The 23,035-nt window shown below is 39.9% G+C and overlaps 1 protein-coding gene across 2 annotated transcripts in view; it reads right to left on the bottom strand.

The window, feature by feature from the left end:
- The window catches only part of LOC148669375 (antigen WC1.1-like), a 590,051-nt gene that overhangs the window by 20,761 nt on the left and 546,255 nt on the right, over window positions 1-23,035 (bottom strand). Inside the window, exon 1 of one of the 2 annotated variants that reach the window (XM_088632413.1) lies at window positions 11,084-11,193. The exons of the other annotated variant lie outside the window; for it this stretch is intronic. Within the exon in view, the coding sequence (XP_088488539.1) occupies window positions 11,084-11,105 (22 nt within the window). The 5' untranslated portion in view covers window positions 11,106-11,193. Of the gene's footprint in view, window positions 1-11,083; window positions 11,194-23,035 lie in introns of those variants that run through there. 2 annotated transcript variants of the gene reach the window in all.

Below are 23,035 nucleotides of genomic sequence, written 5' to 3' on the forward strand. Positions count from 1 at the left end.
AGAGGATCCACCCGAGGTTAGCACCAGCAGCAGGCCTTGTGAACAGATCAGAACTGTGGACAGCTGAATCACTATTCAGAACTAGCTCTTCATCAGGAACGAACCGGTCCTCTTCCTGACTTGCTGGGACCCACAGTCATCTTTTCTCCTGTGCACAAACTTTGCTAGTTAAAGCCAACACTAACTAGCCGGTCAGTGAGCATCAGCAGCACACCGTCGCAAACCGCACAGCACAGCCTGGCACCTAGCCAGAGAGCGCGGATTGGACAGCAACAGCCGGCAACTGTTTCTTTGTGCCCGCAGGAGATCTGAATCCCCAGAGATTGGATGAGTATTCAACTTCAATGCATTACAGTTCGAGAATTCAATTGTTATCCCAACCAGCTGATATCAATTTAATTCCTAAGAGTTATGTACTTGTTTTGAGTATCTAATGTAGAAGTTATAACCAAGTTCATTTACGAAACAGTCTATATGAATGATATACTGAACATATGTCCTCTTGATGTGTAACTCTTCGTAACTGACTGAATATATACCTTTTGTATTCTGATAACCCTCTCGATAAGATCTGTTAGATTTACATGCATATTCTATGTATTAATAAATGTATCCTCGTGTATTAGTACCTGTGTGCGTGCGTTGATTGAGTTATATCGCATGGTTGGATTCTAAAGCCATCAAAAGAATCAATTTTGTGATTTACTGCTACAATTAATAATTGTCCCAGTAAATGCCCAAACCCTACAGAACTGGTGCCTTCAGAGAGCACACTACAACAGCCTCTCCAATAAAAACATACCCACAAAAAATACAAAACAATCATGAAATTAGTTTGTTCCTTTTTCTTGGATATGATGCTGCCAGGGTGTTGAGGGTTTCTCAGATCTCTCAAGTTCCTTTCAACAGAAACAATTATTACTATAATATTAAAAATATTTGGTTTACAGTGATATTTTGCTGTTCTATGTACAAAAGGATTCAGTGTTTCTTATTTGCTATTTAATCCTAAAATTGCAGTGTGGGGTCTATTTCCAGCTCTTGAGTAAGTGTCAGAGACTCAGCTCTAGCTCCAGCAAATAAAGCATTTCAACTATCATATAATTATTGCTGCCCAGGATGTCCATAGATATTCATGAACTGATAAAAAGAGAACCACCCATGGAACAAGAGAATCAAGCAGGACCTCTGACCTGGGCACTGACAGACACTATGGACAAGACCAGGACTGTCACAGCCTGGCATTTCTGGAGCAGACCAGACCAGAGTGTCACGTTCGTTAACCCCTCGTCTTAAGGACTCTCCAGCCCTTCCTTGTTTCCTACTCACCCTCTGCACCTGCTCCCTGTTCCTGCCCCCTATTAAGTTCTCTTTAAAAGCTAGGCGCTAACTCTATTCCGGGGTCTGCATTGGTTTCCATACCAGGCGAGTCCAGGACCTGGAAGTACCTGGTCCTGTTAAGGTTTTAGTTCCTGTTTCCGTTCCCCAGCCAGTTTGACCCGATTCCTGTTTTTATTCAGTTTGTCTCAGATTGAAGCCCGGTTTTGGACTTTTGCCTCCGCTTGGATTCCCCCTTGGACTTATTTCTGGATTGTTTGCCTAGGCCACACCTCCCCTGAACACCAGCGCACCATGGACACGCCCCCTGTTTTCATTCCTGACACCCGGATGCTTTTTCCCTGTGTTTTTCCCACTCTACTCCGGATCGTGTTGTCTGCATAGGGTCCTGAAAGAACACTTTCGTAACAAGAGTTGTTCTCCACATAATATCAGATCACATCAAAACACTCACTGTTATGGAGTTCAGCTCTATTTATACACACCTGGGTTTTGTCATGGAAGCTGGGTTGGTCTCCCATAGAGGGTGGTGATTAGACCCTATGTGGGGCGGTGATTCAAGAAAAAGGACCATAGACAGGGTTTATTGGTGTTCACAGTTTCCAGCACCAGTTACATACAGATGCAGCCATTCAAAACAAGCGGGCGATACCGCATTATTTTGCGGTGCGCTTTACGCATTCTAGCGCGAGTTACTGTAAATTCTCCTATAATACCGCAAGTAAAATAATAGTATCCGGAATTTCCGCAAGGTGGGGCTAATAAAGCTCAACCTCTCATGTTTGAGCTGTCGCCATCAAAGTCTTTAACGAAGATATTACTAATAGTATTACTAATGAATGACCTTGGACAAGCTGTAAACTCAAAGTATCGCCCTGGTCCACATTCTTTTTTTCATTGACCGTCTTTGTAAAAGTAACACCACAGCATTTCGCAATCACACATTTGTTTCCAATCATGCAAAGTACAGTAATTTTTGAGAATCGATTCACCATGCCTTTCACATGCTCATAAAAGAGATTGATTTAGGAACATAAACATATTAATGTATGCAAACTGTAAGGTATACAGTATGTATATGTATATTTAATGTCTTTACTGTGCCCATTTAAGTATTGAATATTTATATGGAATTTTACCACTGAAGGGAAATCTTAGTAGCTGAGCATAAAAAGAATAGGAGCATACTGTAACGCGTGTGAAGGCCATAAACGATATTAATTTTGGAACTTAAACATACAGTATATGGCTGGTCTCGGTACTTTAAAGAAAACATACACAGCAGTATTCCATTTCTCCCCAAACATTTTAAGCATCGAAGTCTTTAACTAACGTGATACCGGAGTCAACAAGCATACTTTTAGAATTTGATTAAAAGGGAATATAATATGGAATCGCGTATCTAAAGAAATTAATAACGATATAATTATATTCGTGTACCGCAACACAAGAATAGTACACGCTGTACATTGTCTGTTGATAATGTTTCTGTAGTGCTTTTTCAGCCCTCCCCATGTGATGTTGCTGGTGGCGCTCTGGGTTAGGTTCCCATGCTGTGTGTTCAAATCCCTGTTTCCCTGGCTCAGAGATTAAATAAAACTTCACTCACACCAAACAAATGTATATTTCTAAATATCACAACATGATCGAATTTAAGTCATTTTAATAACAATGAATAGTCACCTAGGCATTACAATATAAACATTTATATTGATTTAAATCGCCTTTATTTAAAACCCATAAATAAAGCTGATACTGTTTAGACTTGTAATTATTTAAAACTGTATTACAGCAGCACAATGCACAATGCAATGTAAATCGCTATCTTTGTCTTCTGCGTAATAATGTTCACCTCTCTGTCCAGCAAATTAACAATAGTAATAATAATGAACTTTATTGTATATGGTGCCTTTAAAGCTGGCTCCTCAAAGCGCTTTACAGGATAAAAACAATAACAACAATAGTGTTAGGCTGGGCAACCAATTTTTTTTTAAGAAATACAAAATGAGATATAATGAGGTGTTCCGGCTTAGACATTAACGAAGAGCATAACATGTGGGCGGCCAGCGGGAGTGCTGGCTGTGACGAATTAAACCGGTTTCACAGGTATTTTCAAAGTAGAAGGGGGCGAGATTTCCAGCGAAAGACACCTCCCCCCCCCCCCTCCAAAACCAAGGAAGTACAGTACTTACTGGTTAAGAAAGCTAGGCTCCTCAATGAAATCGCTTTAACATGCTAATGCGTTGGTGTAACAGTCCGGGCTTGGCAAGCTTCTAATGTCAACCTGACTACGGCGAAAGGAACCCTTCTTTCATTGGAAGACAATGAACATATTCTAGCCCTAAATGAATTAATAGCAAACATGGTTTACATAAAATACATTTTTCCAAGAAAGTTTAGCCTTTGTCACTAATGAAACCACTAAATAAAGACATAAATAAAGAAATCTTAAGATTTTTTAAATACATGACTTTGCTAAAATTTATTTAAAAATAAAAACGATTACAAACGCCAGCGGAGAGAGAGAACAGGGGAGGGATGTAGGTTTTGCATAAGGGGCGGGGCTATGGAAATGAAGTCTATTTGGGAATGTGGAGTTACATGTTCTGGCTGTTTGTGAATTATCGTTGTTGAGTATGGAGTGTTGAGGCAAAATGCAATTTAGCGCTTTCTGGCAAGACCCCCAAATTAATAATGTAACATGCTATTGTTTGTGCATGAACATAGTTACTGTATACTGTTATTTCTTTAGATACGCGATTCCATGTTATTTTTGAATCCCTGGCGGGACTGGGAATCCATAAGAATTGAGTAATAGGTTTCATTGCGCTTTGACAGATCGTCTTTAAATCAATTGTTGATTTAAAGGTTGACAGTAAATGTTTATATTGTAACGCATACTGTACAGCCTCTATTTCTCTATAAAAATCTAAAAGATTGTTTGCGCAGCCTAAGAGGGGGGCGAATGCACTACAATAGATTAGCATACTGTAGAGGAACACAGTATAGGCATCGTTGATATGAGGACTTTTGAAACCAAATTTCCCAAATTTAATGTGTGCTTTCTATGTTTATTGTCAATTGATTGTCCATAATATTGCTATTCTAAGCAAGGAGCACTTCACGCTGCCTGCTGTGGGAAGAGTTGGCTTATTCCTTCCCTGCCAGGCCCTCGTCGACACCGGTTTGACCATCACCCAGCTGCGGCCTGGTGTTTACACTATTTTATTATAACATTTATATTGATTTAAATCGCGTCTTGATTTAAATCGCAAACGCGTGTTTAGTTATATGTTTTTTTAATTGTAATCAGACAAATGCAACATAAATTGATACAGTATCTTTGTCTTCTAAGTATCTTAATAAACTTTCAGCATAGCTTTCTCCCCGTTTAGATTTATTTTTCTTGGGATTTTGGGATCAAACGTGGAAGGATTAGATTGTAATCGTTTTTATTTTTTAAATACGTTTTAGAAAAGTGTAATCTATACTAAAAAGCTGTACACCACCTGCTATACAGATACATATTGTAATACTTTCGGGTTTGGATAGGACGGACACAAGAACTCAGACTTGCGGAGTTAAAGCAAGTTAAAGCCTTTATTTTTCTTCTCCGTCACCACCTGCTAGCCCGGCTCTCCCGCGCCCCCGTCCTCCAACAGCACGAACCAACACACCGCCCGCGTGCCCGAGAGAGAGAGAAAAGAGAGAGAGAGTAAGACCCAGGGGTGCAGAAGCAGGGAACTATTTACAAGGAAAACGGATACCTCCCCAGACTGTACGCCTGCTTCACACTGCAGCACTGGTCGGCGGCCTTCCTAAACCCCGCCCTGACCACTTTCACTCCTGTCCTGCTCTTCCCCGTGCACCCAGGCCGGGCGCTCATCGGTCTTTGCCCGGGGCAAATGTATATTTCGATATTTAGACCTGGCGCGGCACCGAGAGAGCGTCTGCATTTATAACTTAGTTTTTAAAATTAGTCAAGCAATATGAAGCATCTCCTTTTACTTTTAAGTCCCTTAATTATCATTGAGCACAGCTTTCTCACCACTTAGATTACTTCTTGATACCATCCCTACACAAAGCAGAAACTTCTTGTATTTTCCGATGACATACAACAGATTTTGTTACGTTATACGTTTTAGGAACGTTTCATCTATACAAACACCACAAAACTATTCTCGATTGTATTTCTGAATGTTATGTTACACTTACAGTAGTTCACTGTTTTAAATAAATCTAATTAAGAAAGTTAGGTGTAAACACTTTAGATCTTTTTTTCTGAACCAGGGAAAATCTGATCATGTTTCTCTATAACAAGTTTGTCACTAGTATACTTTTAACACAGTCTTTGCTGTGCTCTTGAGGATCCTTGTGATATTTCGAGCTCTGGTTGAATGATAAGTGTCGCAGTTTAAATAATAGTTTAAATAATTTCGTAGTTTATGAAACGCTCTGTTAAAAGCAAGGGAGTTTTTATGTCCATTACAGTAAAAGAAAATGCCTGAAAAAGTAGGGCTTGGACAGATTCCAAGTGCATTTTTGCAATTTACGTTGCATTGTGCATTGTGCTGCTGTAATACAGTTTAAAATAATTAAAAGTCTAAACAGTATCAGCTTTATTTATGGGTTGCAATTTAAAAAAAAGTCAAAAACCGCACTCAAAATGGAATTAAGAGCTTTCTGGCAAGAGGAGACACCCAAATTAATAATGTAACATGCCACTGTTTGTGCATGAACAAGGTTATACTGCTATTTCCTTAGATACACAATTAAAAAAATATATATATTTTTTTAATCTCCGGTGGAACCGGGCATCCATAAGAATCAAGTTATAGGTTTATTCCATGCTGAAAAAAAGAAGAAAGAAACACATTCCATAAGAATCAGCGCTTTTATATATTGCCTTTAAAGGTGGCTTCCCAAACAAACGCAAACATGTTTTTAATAAAAATGCTTTTATTCACTCATAATCTGACAACTTCAGGAAGACTAAAGAAGGACTAAAGGAATTGTCATCTGTTGTTGAAGCTCTGTGAGCTCGGTGACTTTGAGACCACTTGTTATTCCAGGTTGTTTGAATCTTAGTAGCTGAGCATAAAAAGAATAGGAGCATACTGTAACGCGTGTGAAGGCCATAAACGATATTAATTTTGGAATATAAACATACAGTATATGGCTGGTCTTAGTACTTTAAAGAAAAAATACACACCAGTATTCCATTTCTCCCTAAACATTTTAAGCATCGAAGTCTTTAACTAAAGAGATACCGTAGTCAACAAGCATACTTTTAGAATTTGATTAAAAGGGAATATAATATGGAATCGCGTATCTAACGAAATTAATAACGATATAATTATATTCGTGTACCGCAACACAAGAATAGTACACGCTGTACATTGTCTGTCGATAATGTTTCTGTAGTGCTTTTTCAGCAGTTTGCATGTGACCTTGCCGGTGGCACTGTGTGTTAGGTTCCTGACTCCCATGTCACATGATCTGTGATTGAATCCCACTAAAACTATGACTCATCTTTTAACAAACATTTCTTTGAAAAAATGAAACGTTTCCCTTGGTCAGAGATATAAATATATAATATATAAATAAATTAAATTTAACTAACATGTGAAATAGCGTGTGAAAAAGTGGTAGTTTTAAGCTTTTCTGCTAATATAATATGGAATCGCGTATCTAAAGAATTTAATAACGATATGATTATATTCGTGTACTGCGACATGGCTGTGTAGGGCTGTTTCGCCTCTCTCTTCATGCGACTGTACCAGGAAGAGGATTTATTTCTATTCTAAACGTGTATTTTAAAAGTTTAAGAAGTAAAAACCTTACAGCGTACACAGATCTCTAAACTGATCAGGATCGTTATCTTTGTCTTATGCATAATAATGTTCACCGCTCTGTCCAGCAAATTAATAATAAACTTTATTTTCTATAGCGTTTTAAACGAATAAGTAATTAGATTGCTCATAAACCTAATCAGTTGCTTTTTCTTTTTATTTAGGCTCAGATTTCAACTATAGATCGTATTATTAATAACCATAATAACAACCAACCAACAAAAACAACCATATAAACATAATACCAACCAAAAACATAGATAACGACCACAATACAAAATCAAATATATCAAACCATTATACTCTCGCAAATTCCTCCAATTATCATAATCCCGCCCCTTATGCAAAACCAAACCCTCCTCCCATCCCAGTTTATCCTCTTTATCATAAACAAAATCCACCTCAATTTTCAACATAAAGCATTACACAAAATCAATACCTCAACACTCCATACTCAACAACGATAATTCACAAACAGCCAGAACATGTAACTCCACATTCCCAAACAGACCATAGCCCCGCCCCTTATGCAAAACCAACACCCCTCCCCTGTTCTCTCTCTCCCCTGGCATTTGTAATCGTTTTTATTATCAAATAAATTTTAGCAAAGTCATGTATTTTAAAAATCTTAAGATTTTTATATTTATGTCTTTATTTAGTGGTTTCATTAGTGACAAAGGCTAAAAGGGCTTTTATGTAAACCATGTTTGCTATTAATTCATTCAGGGCTAAAGTATGTTCATTGTCTTCAAATGAAAGAAGGGTTCCTTTCGCCATGGTCGGGTTGAAATTAGAAGCTTGCCACGCCCGGACTGTTACACCAACGCATTAGCATGTTAAAGCGATTTCATTGAGGAGCCTCGCCTTTCTTAACTAGTACTGTACTTACTGGGATTTTGGGTGGAGGTGTCTTTCGCTAGAAATCTCGCCTGCTTCTACTTTACGAGTACAACCCCCTCTCTGCCGGAGTGCTGGCTGTGACGAATTAAACCGGTTTCACAGGTATTTTCAAAGTAGGAAGTACAGTGTTAACTGGTAGCTAGGCTCCTCAATGAAATCGCTTTAACATGCTAATGCGTTGATGTAACAGTCCGGGAGTGGCAAGCTTCCAATGTCAACTCGACTCGATTGGAAGACAATGAACGTATTTTAGCCCTAAATGAATTAATAGCAAACATGGTTTACATAAAATACATTTTTCCAAGAAAGTTTATAATAATACGATCTATAGTTGAAATCTGAGCCTAAATATAAAGGAAAAGCATTTTCAGAGAGCAATCACGCTGTATTTATGTAGAAAAAGCGATTAGGTTTATGAGCAATCTAATTACCTATTCGCTTAAAACGCTATATAAAATAAAGTTTATTTAGAGATGAATGATAAGTGTCGCAGTTTAAATAATTTTCGTAGGAGGGCTTGGACAGATTCCAAGTGCATTTTTGTAATTTACGTTGCATTGTCCAATGTGCTGTTGTAATACAGTTAAGAATACAGTTAGTCTAAGCTTTATCAGCTTTATTTATGGGTTGCAATTTAGAAAAAGTCAAAAACCGCACTCAAAATGCAATTTAGAGCTTTCTGGCAAGGGGAGACACCCAAATTATAATGTAACATGCCACTGTTTGTGCATGAACAAAGTTATACTGCAATTTTCCTTAGATACGCGATTAAAAAAAATAAAATTTTTGAATCCCCGGCGGAACACACTCCATAAGAATCAGCGCTTTTATACAGTATATCGCCTTTAAACACCCGAAATCAAAACGTGATTTAAATCAATATAAATGTTTATTTTGTAACGCATAGGTGACTATTCATTGTTATTAAAAAGACTTAAATTCGATCATGTTGTGATATTTAGAAATATAAATTTGTTTGGTGCGAGTGAGGTTTTATTTAATCTCTGACCAAGGGAAAAGTTTCATTTTTTCAAAGAAATGTTTGTTAAAAAATAAAGTCATAGTTCCATGGGATTCAATCACAGACCATGTGACATGGGAGTCAGGAAACTAACACACAGCACCACCAGATTTGATAACACTATAAAAATGTTATAAAATAATGTGACTAGGCACAGAACAAGTTTACAGCACAGTACAATAATAAATGCTGACCATGACTTTAGAAGCATAAATTACCTTACACTCAATTTAAACACAAGCTGTCTTTAGCCCTCTAAGCTGGTTCATACAGAAATGTAGAGATTCAGGCTCAGAACACACAGCTTCATTAGCGAATACATATGCAGGACAACTAGAGAAGACGTTTTACAGAGGATGGATTTTTAGAAACATCCCATCAGTGACATCACTGAAGTCAACTCCTAGGTACTGTAACTGTCGTGTGGATAGTTTCACAAGAATCAGACAAAGGTTTAAGCATCGCTTGTTCTAGATAAAACTGCAAAAAAAAACAACAACCCATAATGTACTTCTTAGCGGCTCTGTTTGCCCAAATCATATATTCACAACGTGAAATTTAGAAAATAATATTACGTAACCAAAATCCGCAATATGGAAACAGAACCTGTGTAATTGTTGATAGATGATGTACTCGTAACATTTTTACAAGACGAACTACAACATTTAAAAAATGACTTGTATGTACTTGATATCTCTAATCAATCCACGGCGACATTGTTAAAGCAGAGTCCCAGCACAAAACGAAACTAAAATGCCCTGGGCATACCGTTTCGCGTGTCTTATTAGTTGCTCAAAAGTAATTTGACCGTATGAAATGCATAATATAAACCTAGAAACATATACGTGAGCAGTATTTACGTAGTATCGGTGTTAAGACATACCTCTCAAATACTGTAAATCAAGTTAAAAATATCTCAAGACCGATTCTGGTCATAATGAAACCATGTTTCGTGTATGTTTTCTTTAAAGTACCGAGACCAGCCATATACTTTATGTTTATTTTCCAAAATTAATATCGTTTATGGCCTTCACACGCGTTGCAGTATGCTCCTATTCTTTTTATGCTCAGCTACTAAGATTTCCCTTCAGTGGTAAAATTCCATATGAATATTCAATACTTAAACGGGCACAGTTAAGACATTAAATATACATATACATACTGTATACAGTACAGTTTGCATACGGTAATATGTTTATGTTCCTAAATCAATCTCTTTTATGAGCATGTGAAAGGCATGGTAAATCGATTCTCAAAAATTACTGTACTTTGCATGATTGGAAAAAAATGCGTGATTGCGAAATGCTGTGGTGTTACTTTTACAAAGACGGTCAATGAAAAAAGGAATGTGGACCAGGGCAATACTTTGAGTTTACACTTACAGCTTGTCCAAGGTCATTCATTATTAATACTATTAGTAATATCTTCGTTAAAGACTTTGATGGCGACAGCTCAAACATGAGAGGTTGAGCTTTATTAGCTCCACCTTGCGGAAATTCCGGATACTATTATTTTGCTAGCGGTATTTACCGGTAACTCGCGGTAGACTGCGTACAGCGTACCGGAAAATAATGCGGTATCGCCCGCGCATTTTGAATGGCTGCATCTGTAGCCCATATTGCAATATGGCAGTGAGGTTAGACGCAAATATGAATCACTGGATTACTCTAATAAGCCCAACAAAACTGTTTTAGTTATTTATTTATATCCAGTGTTGTACTGAGAGTTCATCTTTCAATTACATTCATGTGAACCAGAATGACATTCACTACTCTCTGAGTGAGAATAATCTCCTAGGCCAGCGGGTACTGCAGCTGAACACACAGTGCACTGCAGCACTGAGCTCCACAACACTGAGCCCACAATACCATTAAAACACAACTGATACTGACCATATCCACTGACAATTGACACCACAATACCATTAAAACACAACTGAAACTGACCAGATCTACTGAAAGCTGAGACTGACCTGACACCAGGAGAGCAGACATTTCACCCCACAGCACACTGGAACCCCAGCAGACTCTCTACTCACCAGTGTTAAAAATTGAAAGACACAGTGAAATAGATGCAGACACACTAACTGTCCTGTACAGACAGGATGAGCTATTGTTTCAGACAGACAGAGGCTTCCTGTTTTCGTGCTGCAGAGACACACAGATAAGAGAAGAGTTTTCTCAAACTGAAGAGTGCAGTTTCTGAATATGCAATATGTCTACAATATATTTATTAATTACATCAATTACATTGATTACATCATATTTATGTAATCTATGCATTTCTTATAGTTATGTGCACTATATAAATAATAGTATATAATGCATTTAAAAAAAATGTTAATTATCTGGTTCATTGTTATCATTGTTAAAAATAGCTATAGAGAGAGGGAGTAGTAAAGTGGAGAACAAGACTACTTGAGAAATGAAAAGGGTTGATAATTTACATTGTTTGGTGGACAGACTGGACTTGTAACCCAAGTCACTACTCTGAAACACTTGACATACAGATCCAGGGTCCGGGATTTTGATTTGTTCAGTTCAATCAATCGTTCATTTTACTGTCTTATGATATGAATTCTTGTGCTTTGATCTTGCTTTTAGTGAAAGAGTGTCTTCTTCCTCCCTGAGAGACAGCAGACAGGAGGCGTTTGTCCTGCTGTAGCTCTCAGACAGTCTGAGTCTCAGACAGAGTCTCCTGTCTGAGAGAGTCTCCTGTCTTCTGTATTTGTACCTCTGGTCCCCACACAGGTAGAAAGACATGATGATGGACTCTAGATCAGTGGAGGAGTTTTATTGTTCTCAGTGCTGGAGGCTGAAAAAATGTGATGTCTCCTACCTGAACACCTCACTCCAGCATCTACATTGTGAGGGAGATTTAACTGTTTTGCTTCTTGTTTTCCACATTCCCTCAGCCCAGATTCTGAACCGCTGCAGGAGACTGAGTGCCACAGGACTGATCCAGACCCTTGTCCAAAGTGAGCACCTCCTAGTGCTGAAAGAGCAGATCCACAGCCTAGGTGTCTGCACACCACTGTAGCATCACTGATATCCCAGTTATTACTGTACACTGTCCCCCACTCTCCTTTATAGTGAATCTCCACTGTCCCCTCACAGGGACTGGCTCCATTCACCAGCCTCACATCAGCTCTGCCTGGAGAGAGAGAAACGCTACACATTACATTAAAATCACAACCTTTATTTTTATTTTCTTTTACCTGTATGACTGGATTGCGGGTGAACAAGAGACCATCTTACCTTTCACTCCACAAACCTGTGTTCACATCCTGACTGTGTGTGAGATACTAGAGAGTCTAGCAACACAGTGACTGTATGTGAGACATTGGAGAATCGAGCAGTACAGTGAGTGAGTGTGAGACAATGTGCCTACAGAGGGCTGGGACTTGTATTCTCGCTTTTTTTGGAGGTGTGGTCACTACAGTGGTCAGCTGCTGTGGTGTGAGAAAGCTGAATCTGTTCCAGTCTGTTGTATCTGTGCATCAGAGTCCCACATTTAAGAACTGCATGATAAGACTGACCACTAGTCTATATCAGTACTGATAGTACTGATGAGTCACCTCATCAGTAGGTTGACACAGCACATTTGTTATGTATCAGTTACGTTTAATGTTTTGTGCTTATGCATTGTGTTCTGATTTTGTTCTGAGACATTCTAAATAGTAATTAGAAATGAAAGCTCTAGCCAAATTGATAGGAAACGATTCCACAACCCTTACAAATAGTTAATTGCAATTGTGGGTGTAACCATTTGCCTTCCAAATTACACAATAAGTTAATTGATAATTGTTGATCTTTAATGATTTCAAAATAAAATTAGCTGCTCTTCTTTATCTCAATGCACAGATTCAGTCATCTTCAGGTTTTTGGTATGTTGTGGGAAAATTCTGCTAAGAGGTGTGATGGGTTAATTTTGTAGAATAGGTTGTTCACTGGGTTTTGGAAAGAGGGAGGGTCTTTAGAAGAGCTCTTTAAGGCTTTTTTTTTTCCCTTTGTTGCTTTTAAAGAGGGCAAGATGTCAGTTGATGTAGGAGTGAGAACTGTGATTCTCACTGAAGAGTGGAAAGAATGCCAAAGCAGTCAGACTGAGTTGATCTCTCAAAGAACGATTTTACAGAAGGATCTGGGTGTTTAGGTAGAGGAGGTGATTATTTTTATTCTGCCTGGCTGTAGTTTCACTTTTGTCTGCTTGCTCAGCCTGCTTTACTCAGACCTCCTGGCTCCGGGCCACTTCTACCAGTGCAATGCAACAGATAACACAGTAAAAATATTTTATTAAACTAATGAAAAACCTTCATACAGACCAAATGAATCCTACCTGAGCAGAGCAGTGACACTTCCTGTCCAGCACTACAGTTGACTGTCTGTGGAGAGCTGCAGTTCACCAAGTGAGACTCGTTACCAGAGCACTGAATACCTGTCAGACACAGAACACTCTCACTGTCCCATACAGAAAGGAGTTATAGACTTGAACTACACAGCACTGAACACCTGTCAGACACACAGCACTTCCACTGTCCCATACAGAGAGGAGTTATAGACTTGTACTACAGAGCACTGAATACCTGTCAGACACACAGCACTGTCACTGTCCCATACAGAGAGGAGTTATAGACTTGTACTACAGAGCACTGAATACCTGTCAGACACACAGCACTGTCCCCTGTCTCATACACAGAGGAGTTGTAAATTTGCACCACTGAGCCACAGCCCAGCTGTCTGCAGACCACAGACGCCTCTCTGTAGCCCCAGGAGTGCTGGAGAAGTCTCCCCCAGGTCCTGTTGTAGTGAACTTCCAACTGACCATCACAATGACTCTCTCCTCCTGACAGCCGGACTCCACCGTCTAGAGCTGACAGGGAGGAACCTATAAAAAAATGAATGATCATCAAGTTTTATTGTCAGACATCAGGACCATAAACCAGGCCCACAGAGATGGAGAATTTATTTTGTCCAGGTGAAAGGATGGAAAATTTGTTCATACCTGACAGATTTCACCTACATCTTTCTGGTAAAATTAACCTTGATACATCCATGTGTTCAACCTCAAGAAGCATTGTTTTTAATAATCATTAATTGTTTTTCAACAAAATGTTTGAAAATCAAGTTTCCTTTATTTGGTGGCATTGTGGTGCAGTAGTTAACATTACTGCCTCATAGCAGTAATGATCTACATGTTGTTTTTCTGTTTCCACAGTCCAGAATTATTCTGACAGGCTAATTAGATTTTGGGATAACTGGTCCAAGAATAAAAGTGTGTTTGTGTCTGTGTGTTCACTGCAATGGTATCCCACCCAGGGAGTATTTCACCTTTCTCCTCTTGCTTGCTAGGATAGGCTCCAGCTCCCCCATGACCCTAAATTGGATGGATGGAATTTGAATTTGAAGGACAATTTTTCATTAGGATCCAACAGATTGATGGAAGTGGAGCATCCGCAATGTGTCAAAATTGTGTTTACATTCTGCATGCAATGGCTGCATGCCCATTTTTTTGTAGTTTACATCTCTAATTATCAAGTGTGTTGGTTCTCACCAGAGCAGATGACTCCTGCGTCCTGTCCATGAGAGCACCCTGCTCTCCCCCATGAAGAGACAGCGCAGTGTGAGAGACGGCTCTCATTGCCCCGGCACTCAAACACATCAGCCCTTACTGGTCCACTGCCCTGTCCAAACCAGGCCTGTCCTGGCGCTGCTACAGCCTTCCCACAGCCCAGCTGCTGGCAGAGAACACTGGCATCTCTCAGGTCCCAGTACAGGTCACACACTGTCCCCCATTTACTGTCGTGCTGCAGCTCCACTCGGCCAGAGCAGGAGTCCGAGCTGTTCGCCAGTCTGAACCCTGTGTATCCTGCACACAGTATAGGGGAGAGAGTAGCGTCACAGCAAATTGAGCTTCATGCAATTTCCAGCAATAACCCCTCAACCTAGTACCTCTGATCAATGGGGCTCTACAGCTCTTCACTGATTAAACCCACAATACTGACTCAGACAGTAATCAATGGGACTTGGGCAGCTCTTTACTGCTGTATGATGTTAGGAGCAGAACAGAACATGACCAAGTTATATTTGCTTTGTTTTCTTTCATGCTTGAAGAAAACAAAAATGGATGAGACACTGCTGCCCCTGCTGTATTGACATTGAGTGAGGGGAGGGGCTATAGACCAAAGACTGCTGGGAATGACAGGCTGCTTTGAGCAGGTGACTGGAGAGAGTTGAGGGTTTTCTCTCTCCTAAACTTCTGATCATTTCATTCAGGAACAACGTTACAAAAATAAATTAAATCAATTATCCTGCTCTTACCAAAACACTTCAGTCCCACGTCGTTCTCGTGGGTGCAGTTCTGTGATTTTGTGGATGACTTTGGACAGGAGAAAATCTGAGATTCATTGCCCTGGCAATGGAGCTCCTCTGTCCAGACCTGTCCCTCTGCCCTTCCAAAATGAGCCCCTTTCAACAACTGTGAGGGAACCCCACACTCCAGTTCTCGACAGACAACTTCTGCATCCTGCCAGTTGAAGTCAGAGTCACACACTGAGCCCCAGGTCTCTCCGTGCTGTACTTCCACTCTCCCAGAGCAGAGATCACTTCCTCCAACCAGTATGACCCCTTGATGAGCTGGAATATTAGAACGATAACAGAGATCACTGTCCTTGACCAGTCTGACCCCTCAATGAGCTGGAATATTGAAAAACTAACAAAGATGACAGTCCCTGACCAGTCTGACCCCTCTATTAGCGGAGAGACCCCTTGACAATCCACATTGTAGAGGAGTTGGGAGCCACAAATCCTATACTGAAGCTAGGAGAAACTTGAAGCCGGGCAAAATCAGGTATGCGATGTAAAACACAAGGGCCAGAGCTGCAGGAAACCCTGAGAGCTGACCTGGATATCTGAGATGGGTGAGGAGGAATCTGGGGGCTGCTGAATACTGGTTTTGAATATCAAGCAGGAGAAAACATATAAAAAAGGGAAAATGATTCACAATTTGCAACTGGAATCCATTAAGCTGTTTTAGAAGCCCCTCCAAACTGGAGCTATGGTTATGGAACATCAGGACTGACACAGCCTGGCACTGCTGGAGCAGGACTGTGTGACCTGGGCACTGGCAGACACTCTGGACAAGACCAGGACTGTCACAGCCTGGCACTGGTGGAGCAGGACTGTCTGATCTGAGCACTGACAGACACTCTGGATAAGACCAAGGTAGTGCTTCTCCTCATGATATCAGATCACAGAAAAACACTCACTGTCATGGAGTTCAGCTTTATTTACACACACCTGGGTTTTGTCACGGAAGCCAGGTTGGTCTCCCATGGAAGGTGGTGTTTAGACACTATGCAAGGCAGCGATTCCGGAAAAAGGACCATAGACAGTGTTCAGGGAAGACACACAGGATTTATTGGTACTCACAGTACCAAAACTGAGTGCCAAAGGCAGGAAGGAGTAAACGTAAATAGGGAAACTAAAACAAGGCACACCCGGAAATAATGCAGGTAATTAAAAAAGGCTAACATGAGGAAGTTTGAGCACCCTTTGAAGGTGAACGTGACAGGTTTTAGTCTCAGCTCCTGGCTACAGTGCATAAATACATGACCATCAGTGCCTTAAAGAGGTCTTTAAAGGCTCTTTAGAAAGAACTAGTCTTTCAAACTTTAATTCCTCATACTGAGGAACTAAGACGTAAGAGGTCCAGTTTTGAATTGTAAACCTGAAATCATTGAATTAGCTGAACAAACTAAGAGAACTGGTCTAATTCATCTCTATTGATAGGCAATGCTGTTTTGAGAGCTCATCTAGAGCTCAATAGCATTAAAAACCAACTAAAACTGATCAGATCCACTGGCACCTACCACCAAAATACCATTAGAACACACCTGAAACTAATCAGATCAACTGTCACCTTTCATTCCACAGCACACTGGAACCACAACAGACTCTTACCTCATTGGTATTAAAACAGTAAAGACACAGTGAATTAGATACAGACTCAACTGGCTGTTTAAAACGTCCGACACTGAAGGTCCTGGACAGACAAGATGAGCTACAGGTTCAGAGAGACAGAGAGAGACAAACTTCCTGTGTCCTATTGTATTAACACATGAATGAGAAAGTTTCCTCAAACTAATGAGGCATGTGCATGAACTTCAGAGATGTCGATAGAAAATAAGATAGCAATTCCACTGGGAGATAGTATAATTGATGCCACATCAGTGGGTCATCAGTGAGGTAAAATGGTGTATATACAGATTTGTTCCTGGTTGTATCTGTGTTCATGAAGGTGGGAATCTAATTTCCATAAAGGTCTCTCCCACAAAGATTTCTCCCTTGGAAACACCAGCTTCTTGGTTTGAAATTGTCACCAAACAGTTGTCCTTTTAGAACTGGTCGGGTGACTGACAGCTTTCTGGAAAAATCAGAACCTGAAACTACTGCCCTAACAAAATACAAAAATAATACTTCTTGTAGACAATATCCTAGTGTGTTCTAGTTTAGGATGATAGAAAATAGGGAAACAGATGAATACATTTGGTATCATAATTAACACATATTTGGAATTAAATTAATGTACACTATCTTACCAGAGCAGATTACACCAGCATCCTCATGATGGCCACAGTCTTCTATTCTCCAACCTGCTGATCTACAGTCCCTGAGTGCTGACTCCTGCCCGGTGCAGGAAACATCATCCAGCCAGGTTGGTTCAGATCCTGGTCCAAAGTGAGCCCTTTGTGGTGCTGAAACAGCAGATCCACAGCCCAGCTGTCTACACACCACTGCAGCATCATCAAGATCCCATTCATCATCACACACTGTCCCCCACTGTTCCTCATGATAAATCTCCACTCTCCCCTCACAGGGACTGGCACCATTCACCAGCCTCACATCAACACTGCCTGCAAAAAGAGAAACAATATACATTTATACATTTATACACATATACAATCTACATTTATAACGTACATACTTACAACCATGTCTACAGGATATTTTATATTTACACCTATTAGAATCACACCTGGTAATTGTATTTTAATTTTGTTTTTCCTGTTTGACTTGACTGTGTGAGTCTAACAGCACAGTGACTGTGTGTGAGTGTCACGATCGCCATCCCTCCTCTAGAGGATGCTCTGACCCTTTTGTGTTTAGTTTCATTATTATGTACACCTGTCCCTGGTTTCCCCCTAATTATTTAAACACCCCGAAGCTCAGGGTTCTGCATTGGAAGATGGACAGCCAGAGGCCCGCCTAGCATCAAGTAGCCCCACGTCCGCAGCTTGAGGGCATAGGCTTCAGAACGGTGTCCTGACCAGCTGAGTCTGGCTCAGAGTGCCTGGCCTCGTTATCTTGTTTTTAACTTTCTTGTTCCTGATTCCGTTCCTGGTTTTAATTGTCAGTCTTGGATGGATCTCCCGGCACTTGGACCCTGGACTACGCCCTAGTTTCCAGTTTGGACTTCCCTCATTTGGACTTGGTTGCCTACGCTTCCCCCATGCACCTGGATCACTGTCGTCACTGCACCCTGTTGGTCATCCCGTCCTTCCGTCACTGTGTTTTCCCTGTATCCCTGTAGAATCTTCTGGATAATACCATCTGCATAGGGTTCTTAATTACATGCTTCACGGGAGTCAGGACTGGCTCCCATTACAGTGAGACACTGGCGAGTCTAGCAGGACAGTGACTCTCTGTATTTACACACTTATGAATCTCTGTAAAAGTGTTGTATTTGAAAGTGTGATTTATATGGAAGCCTGTTTCCGCCAGGGAGTAAAAAAAAAATGCGCTATGGTATCTCGCAGTTTCGACTCTAGATCTCAACATTATGACTTTAAATCTCGAAATTGTGACTTAAAATCTCATAATTACGACTTCATATCTCACTATTGCGACTTAAAATACTGTGCTTCAGAGTTCATTTCTCGTATTCACGACTTGATATCTCACAATTTTGACATCATTTCTGGCACCAACAATGAACTTATGTAGGCCAGGTTGCTCATCTGACAAAAGAGGCCCACTTCTCCATCCGAGTCCAATGAAAGCCTCCCTGGCGGAAATAGTCTTCCATAAAAATTACTGTAGACCTACAGTAATTGACAAGACAAGTCTTCAGGCCTATAGATCCTGTACGATTTATGAATATAGTGTAATGGAACAGCCAACATACAGGTTGTACAAGCCAGTTGCTGTGTGGTGACGGCACTGCCCTCCCCTGTGCATAACAGCAATGTTGGCCACCAGGGCTAAAATAGGTCTTTTTTAGCTCAGCTGGCAAGACCCTTGTTGAGCAATGCCGGAGACCTGGGTTTGAGTCCATGGGGTCACTAGGGAACTAGCGTAGGAGCAGTGAGGGCACAAGCCCTAGAACCCAAAAGGATAGACAATGAAATGTGGGTTATTTCTGTGTTGCAATTGTGAGATATGAAGCCGTAATTAAGAGAAATAAAGAATTTGTTTTGCTCTTGAAACATTAAATATATAAAAAATGTATTTTTTTAGATTTGACCATTAAAAATCTTAATAGATGCTTGATTCACAGATTGAATTATATTTATTTCAAATCATATTTAACATGATAATTTTAATAAATATCCATAAAGCGGAATTTAAATGAGAACAAAAAAAGTCTTAAAATTCTCCTTAGTGCAGTGTCACTGATGTGGACAGTGGCTGTTCAGTGGGCTTTGATTTGTGTTCCTGTATTTTTACTGGGACATATGGTCACTACAGTGGACAGTGAGTGAATTGACTGTGTCATTGTGTTATTGGGAGTTGTGGTCCCTGCAGTGGACAGTGGCTGTAATTAGTGCGTGACTTCAGAGAGCTGGGACTTGTGGTCTTGTGTTTCTGGGAACTGGGTTGAGTGGCTGCCTAGGATTCCAATATTTTACTTTTTCAGTATTTTATATTTTTCAGTATTATATCTCGGTATAAGGAATAATTCACACTAATAACTTTCTATCATAATGGAACACGAGATCTTATAAACTCTTGATTTCACAGCAACTGAATCTTACACAGCTTAAAGACAGAATCCAGGTCTGTCTGAACACACAAGAGACATAATGGCTGCATTAAATTTCCAGTTTTATTTCTCTAGCATAAAACTTTAGTCTTTAATGACACATTTACTAGTTGTCTTTAGTTGAGCACAATAAAGCAATAAACAATCCAGGGTAAACATTTCTGAACCACCCTGTGTGATAATGAAACAATCAACAGGCTAAATATTTCTGAATCAGCCTGTATGCTATTATATAATTATGGAATCATTTTTCTAATTTCTCACATGTTCCAGCATATCCTCAAATTTATGCTAATATATGAATAATTTTATTATTATTAGTGTAACAGATTAGGATTTGTTAACAACTTTTTAAATAGAGTTTATATACTAATTTTTATATAATATCACAAATTATGAAGAGAGTGATAATGACCAGTATCTACTGTAGATGATTAACATGGTAACAAAAAAAAACACTTTTGACCCAGCCTGACATGTCTTATACAGCATAGTTTCTAAATACGTATAAAATTATGTATTAATAACATGTTAATTAACCAACAAGTATATTGGAGAGATGAGTGTAGTACATGTAGCATCCATGGTATAAATATAATTCATTCTGATTTATTTAATAAAATAACCATAGATTGAATTTGTTTAACTTGCAAACCCAGACAAAAATAATTTTAACAATTTTTGATAAATTCCCACAAAGCTTCATTTAAAATAAAATCTCTCAACCAGAGTACTCTTTGCTCCATTTCTATCGAAAACTATAACCCTATGATTAATTGTACATTAATGGACATGGAATTATAATTAATATAGGTGATTGTAAAAACTAAAATTGTTCTAAGAAATTATTTTTCCTGAGTTATAGAACCTGAATAAAATTAATAATATTAATAACTTTTTAAATAATTTAAATAATATTTTACTAATATTCTGTAGTGGATTCATGAAATACAAAGATCTCAAACTAAAACTATTCTAAGCAACTAATTATATTTCCTCACTCACAAACTCAGAAAAAAAGATATAATAAATTGTAATAATTTTTATTATTTTTTTATAATTACAATAACCTGCAAAGCTAATTGTTTTCTACCCACTTTTTTCTCCATTTCCATCTAAACTTTAATTTCAAAGGACAGGCTGAGACAGGAGAAAAGAGAACTCTTACTGGCTGAGCTGTGCAGCACCAGGACAGCGAGAGAGAAGATGGACAGGCAGATCTCCATTGTTATCAGGACAGAGTGCAGTTGAGACTTCAATCTTCACCCCTGAGCCCACAGGACAACTGAACTGCTGCTCTGCACACCAGACCCCCAGTAACAACACAGCCCCCTGCCCCGCCAATCACACACAGCACTGCCTTTTCAGACTGACAGCAGAAACCTCTCACACAGGCAGGACGGCCAATCAGACAGGGCCCTTTCAGTCTTCTCCATATATATCAGAGCCACATCACTATTTCCTCTCCCTGAAGACACCCCCAGCAGTGCGGAAGAGAGGAGAGACAGGAGCAGCTCTGTGTCTCACTGGAGGAAACACACAGACAGCAGGGCTACAGGTGCTGCAGGGGCAAGCAGAGCTCAGATATTGAACTAAAAAAATCTCTGCAGTCGTAGAAAGGTATTATAATTATAAATCAGTATCAAGATAATCAATTATGTATATATGATCCTGTGATTCTTGTTGTCTGTGTCAGGCAGTGTCCAGTGACTGGTGCCCTGAATAAGGTCCTGTGTCTCTTGTTGCCTGTGTTCCTTGTTTCTTGGTGTTATGGTCACTATAGTGGACAGGGACTGTAATAAATATGTTCCCTTGTTTCTTAGTACTGTGGTCACTATAATGGACATTGGCTATAATAATTGTGTTCCTGTGACCTGTGGTCACTGCAATGGTCAGCAGATATAATGACAATGTTCCTGTGCTTTTTGGGAGCTGGAGGTACTGCAATGGATGGTTTTAATTACTATATTTCTGATTTTCTATGTATTATGTTAACTACAGTGGACAATGGCTGTAATGACTTTGTTCCTGAGATTCTTCACCTATGGTAACTATAGTTACTGCAGTGGACAGTGCTTTTAAAGACTGTGTGTCTTCAGGTCAGAGATTTGGATATTTGTGTCCTGAGAGATGTGGTCTCTATACAGTAACTACAAGGACTGTAGAATTGTGCTGACCCTATTTCTTCCTGTGGGTTCCTGTGTTATTGTGATCTGTGGCCACTACAGTGGACAGTGGTTTCAATGGCTGTGTGACTCAGGAAGTGTCCAGTAACTGGTGTCCTGAATATGGTCGTGTGTCACTTGTTGCCTGTGTCAGTCCGTGTCCAGTGACTGGTGTCCTGAATATGGTCCTGTGTGTCTTGCTGTCTGTGTCAGGCAGTGTCCAATAACTGGTGTCCTGCAGTGAGTCACAGAGTTGTTGTGTCTCCAGACAGCAATGTCTTCTGGTCCTGGTCAAGGACAGTGTGATGAGAGCCCATTCTAAAGTGGCAGTGAGGTCACTCAGGTCAGCACAGGAATACAAAGGTAAGATGGACTGAATAAGAACTGGCTGTCCTGTGGCTGTGAATAGAGCCCAATAATTTAAATGAAAAAGAAAGAAAAGCCCAGCAGTGATTGTCCCCTCTGTACTGATCCTGGTGGACAGCAGCTCTAAGTGACACAGGCCACACACTCACAGCCCACTCAGTATTGATGGAACGGAAGTGGAAACAGTCACCAGCTTTAGGTTTTTGGGAATTCACATCTCTAAAGATCTAACCTGGACTGTGAACACTGACTCTATCATGAAGAAGGCTCAGCAGCGCCTTTATTTCTTGAGGTGCCTCAAGCGATGGGGGATGCCAACACATGTGTTGGTGAACTTCTACCGCTGCACTATC

This window comes from Lepisosteus platostomus, chromosome 5 (genome assembly GCF_059453375.1).
Source record: "Lepisosteus platostomus isolate fLepPlt1 chromosome 5, fLepPlt1.hap1, whole genome shotgun sequence".
Classification (NCBI taxonomy): Eukaryota; Metazoa; Chordata; class Actinopteri; order Semionotiformes; family Lepisosteidae; genus Lepisosteus; species Lepisosteus platostomus.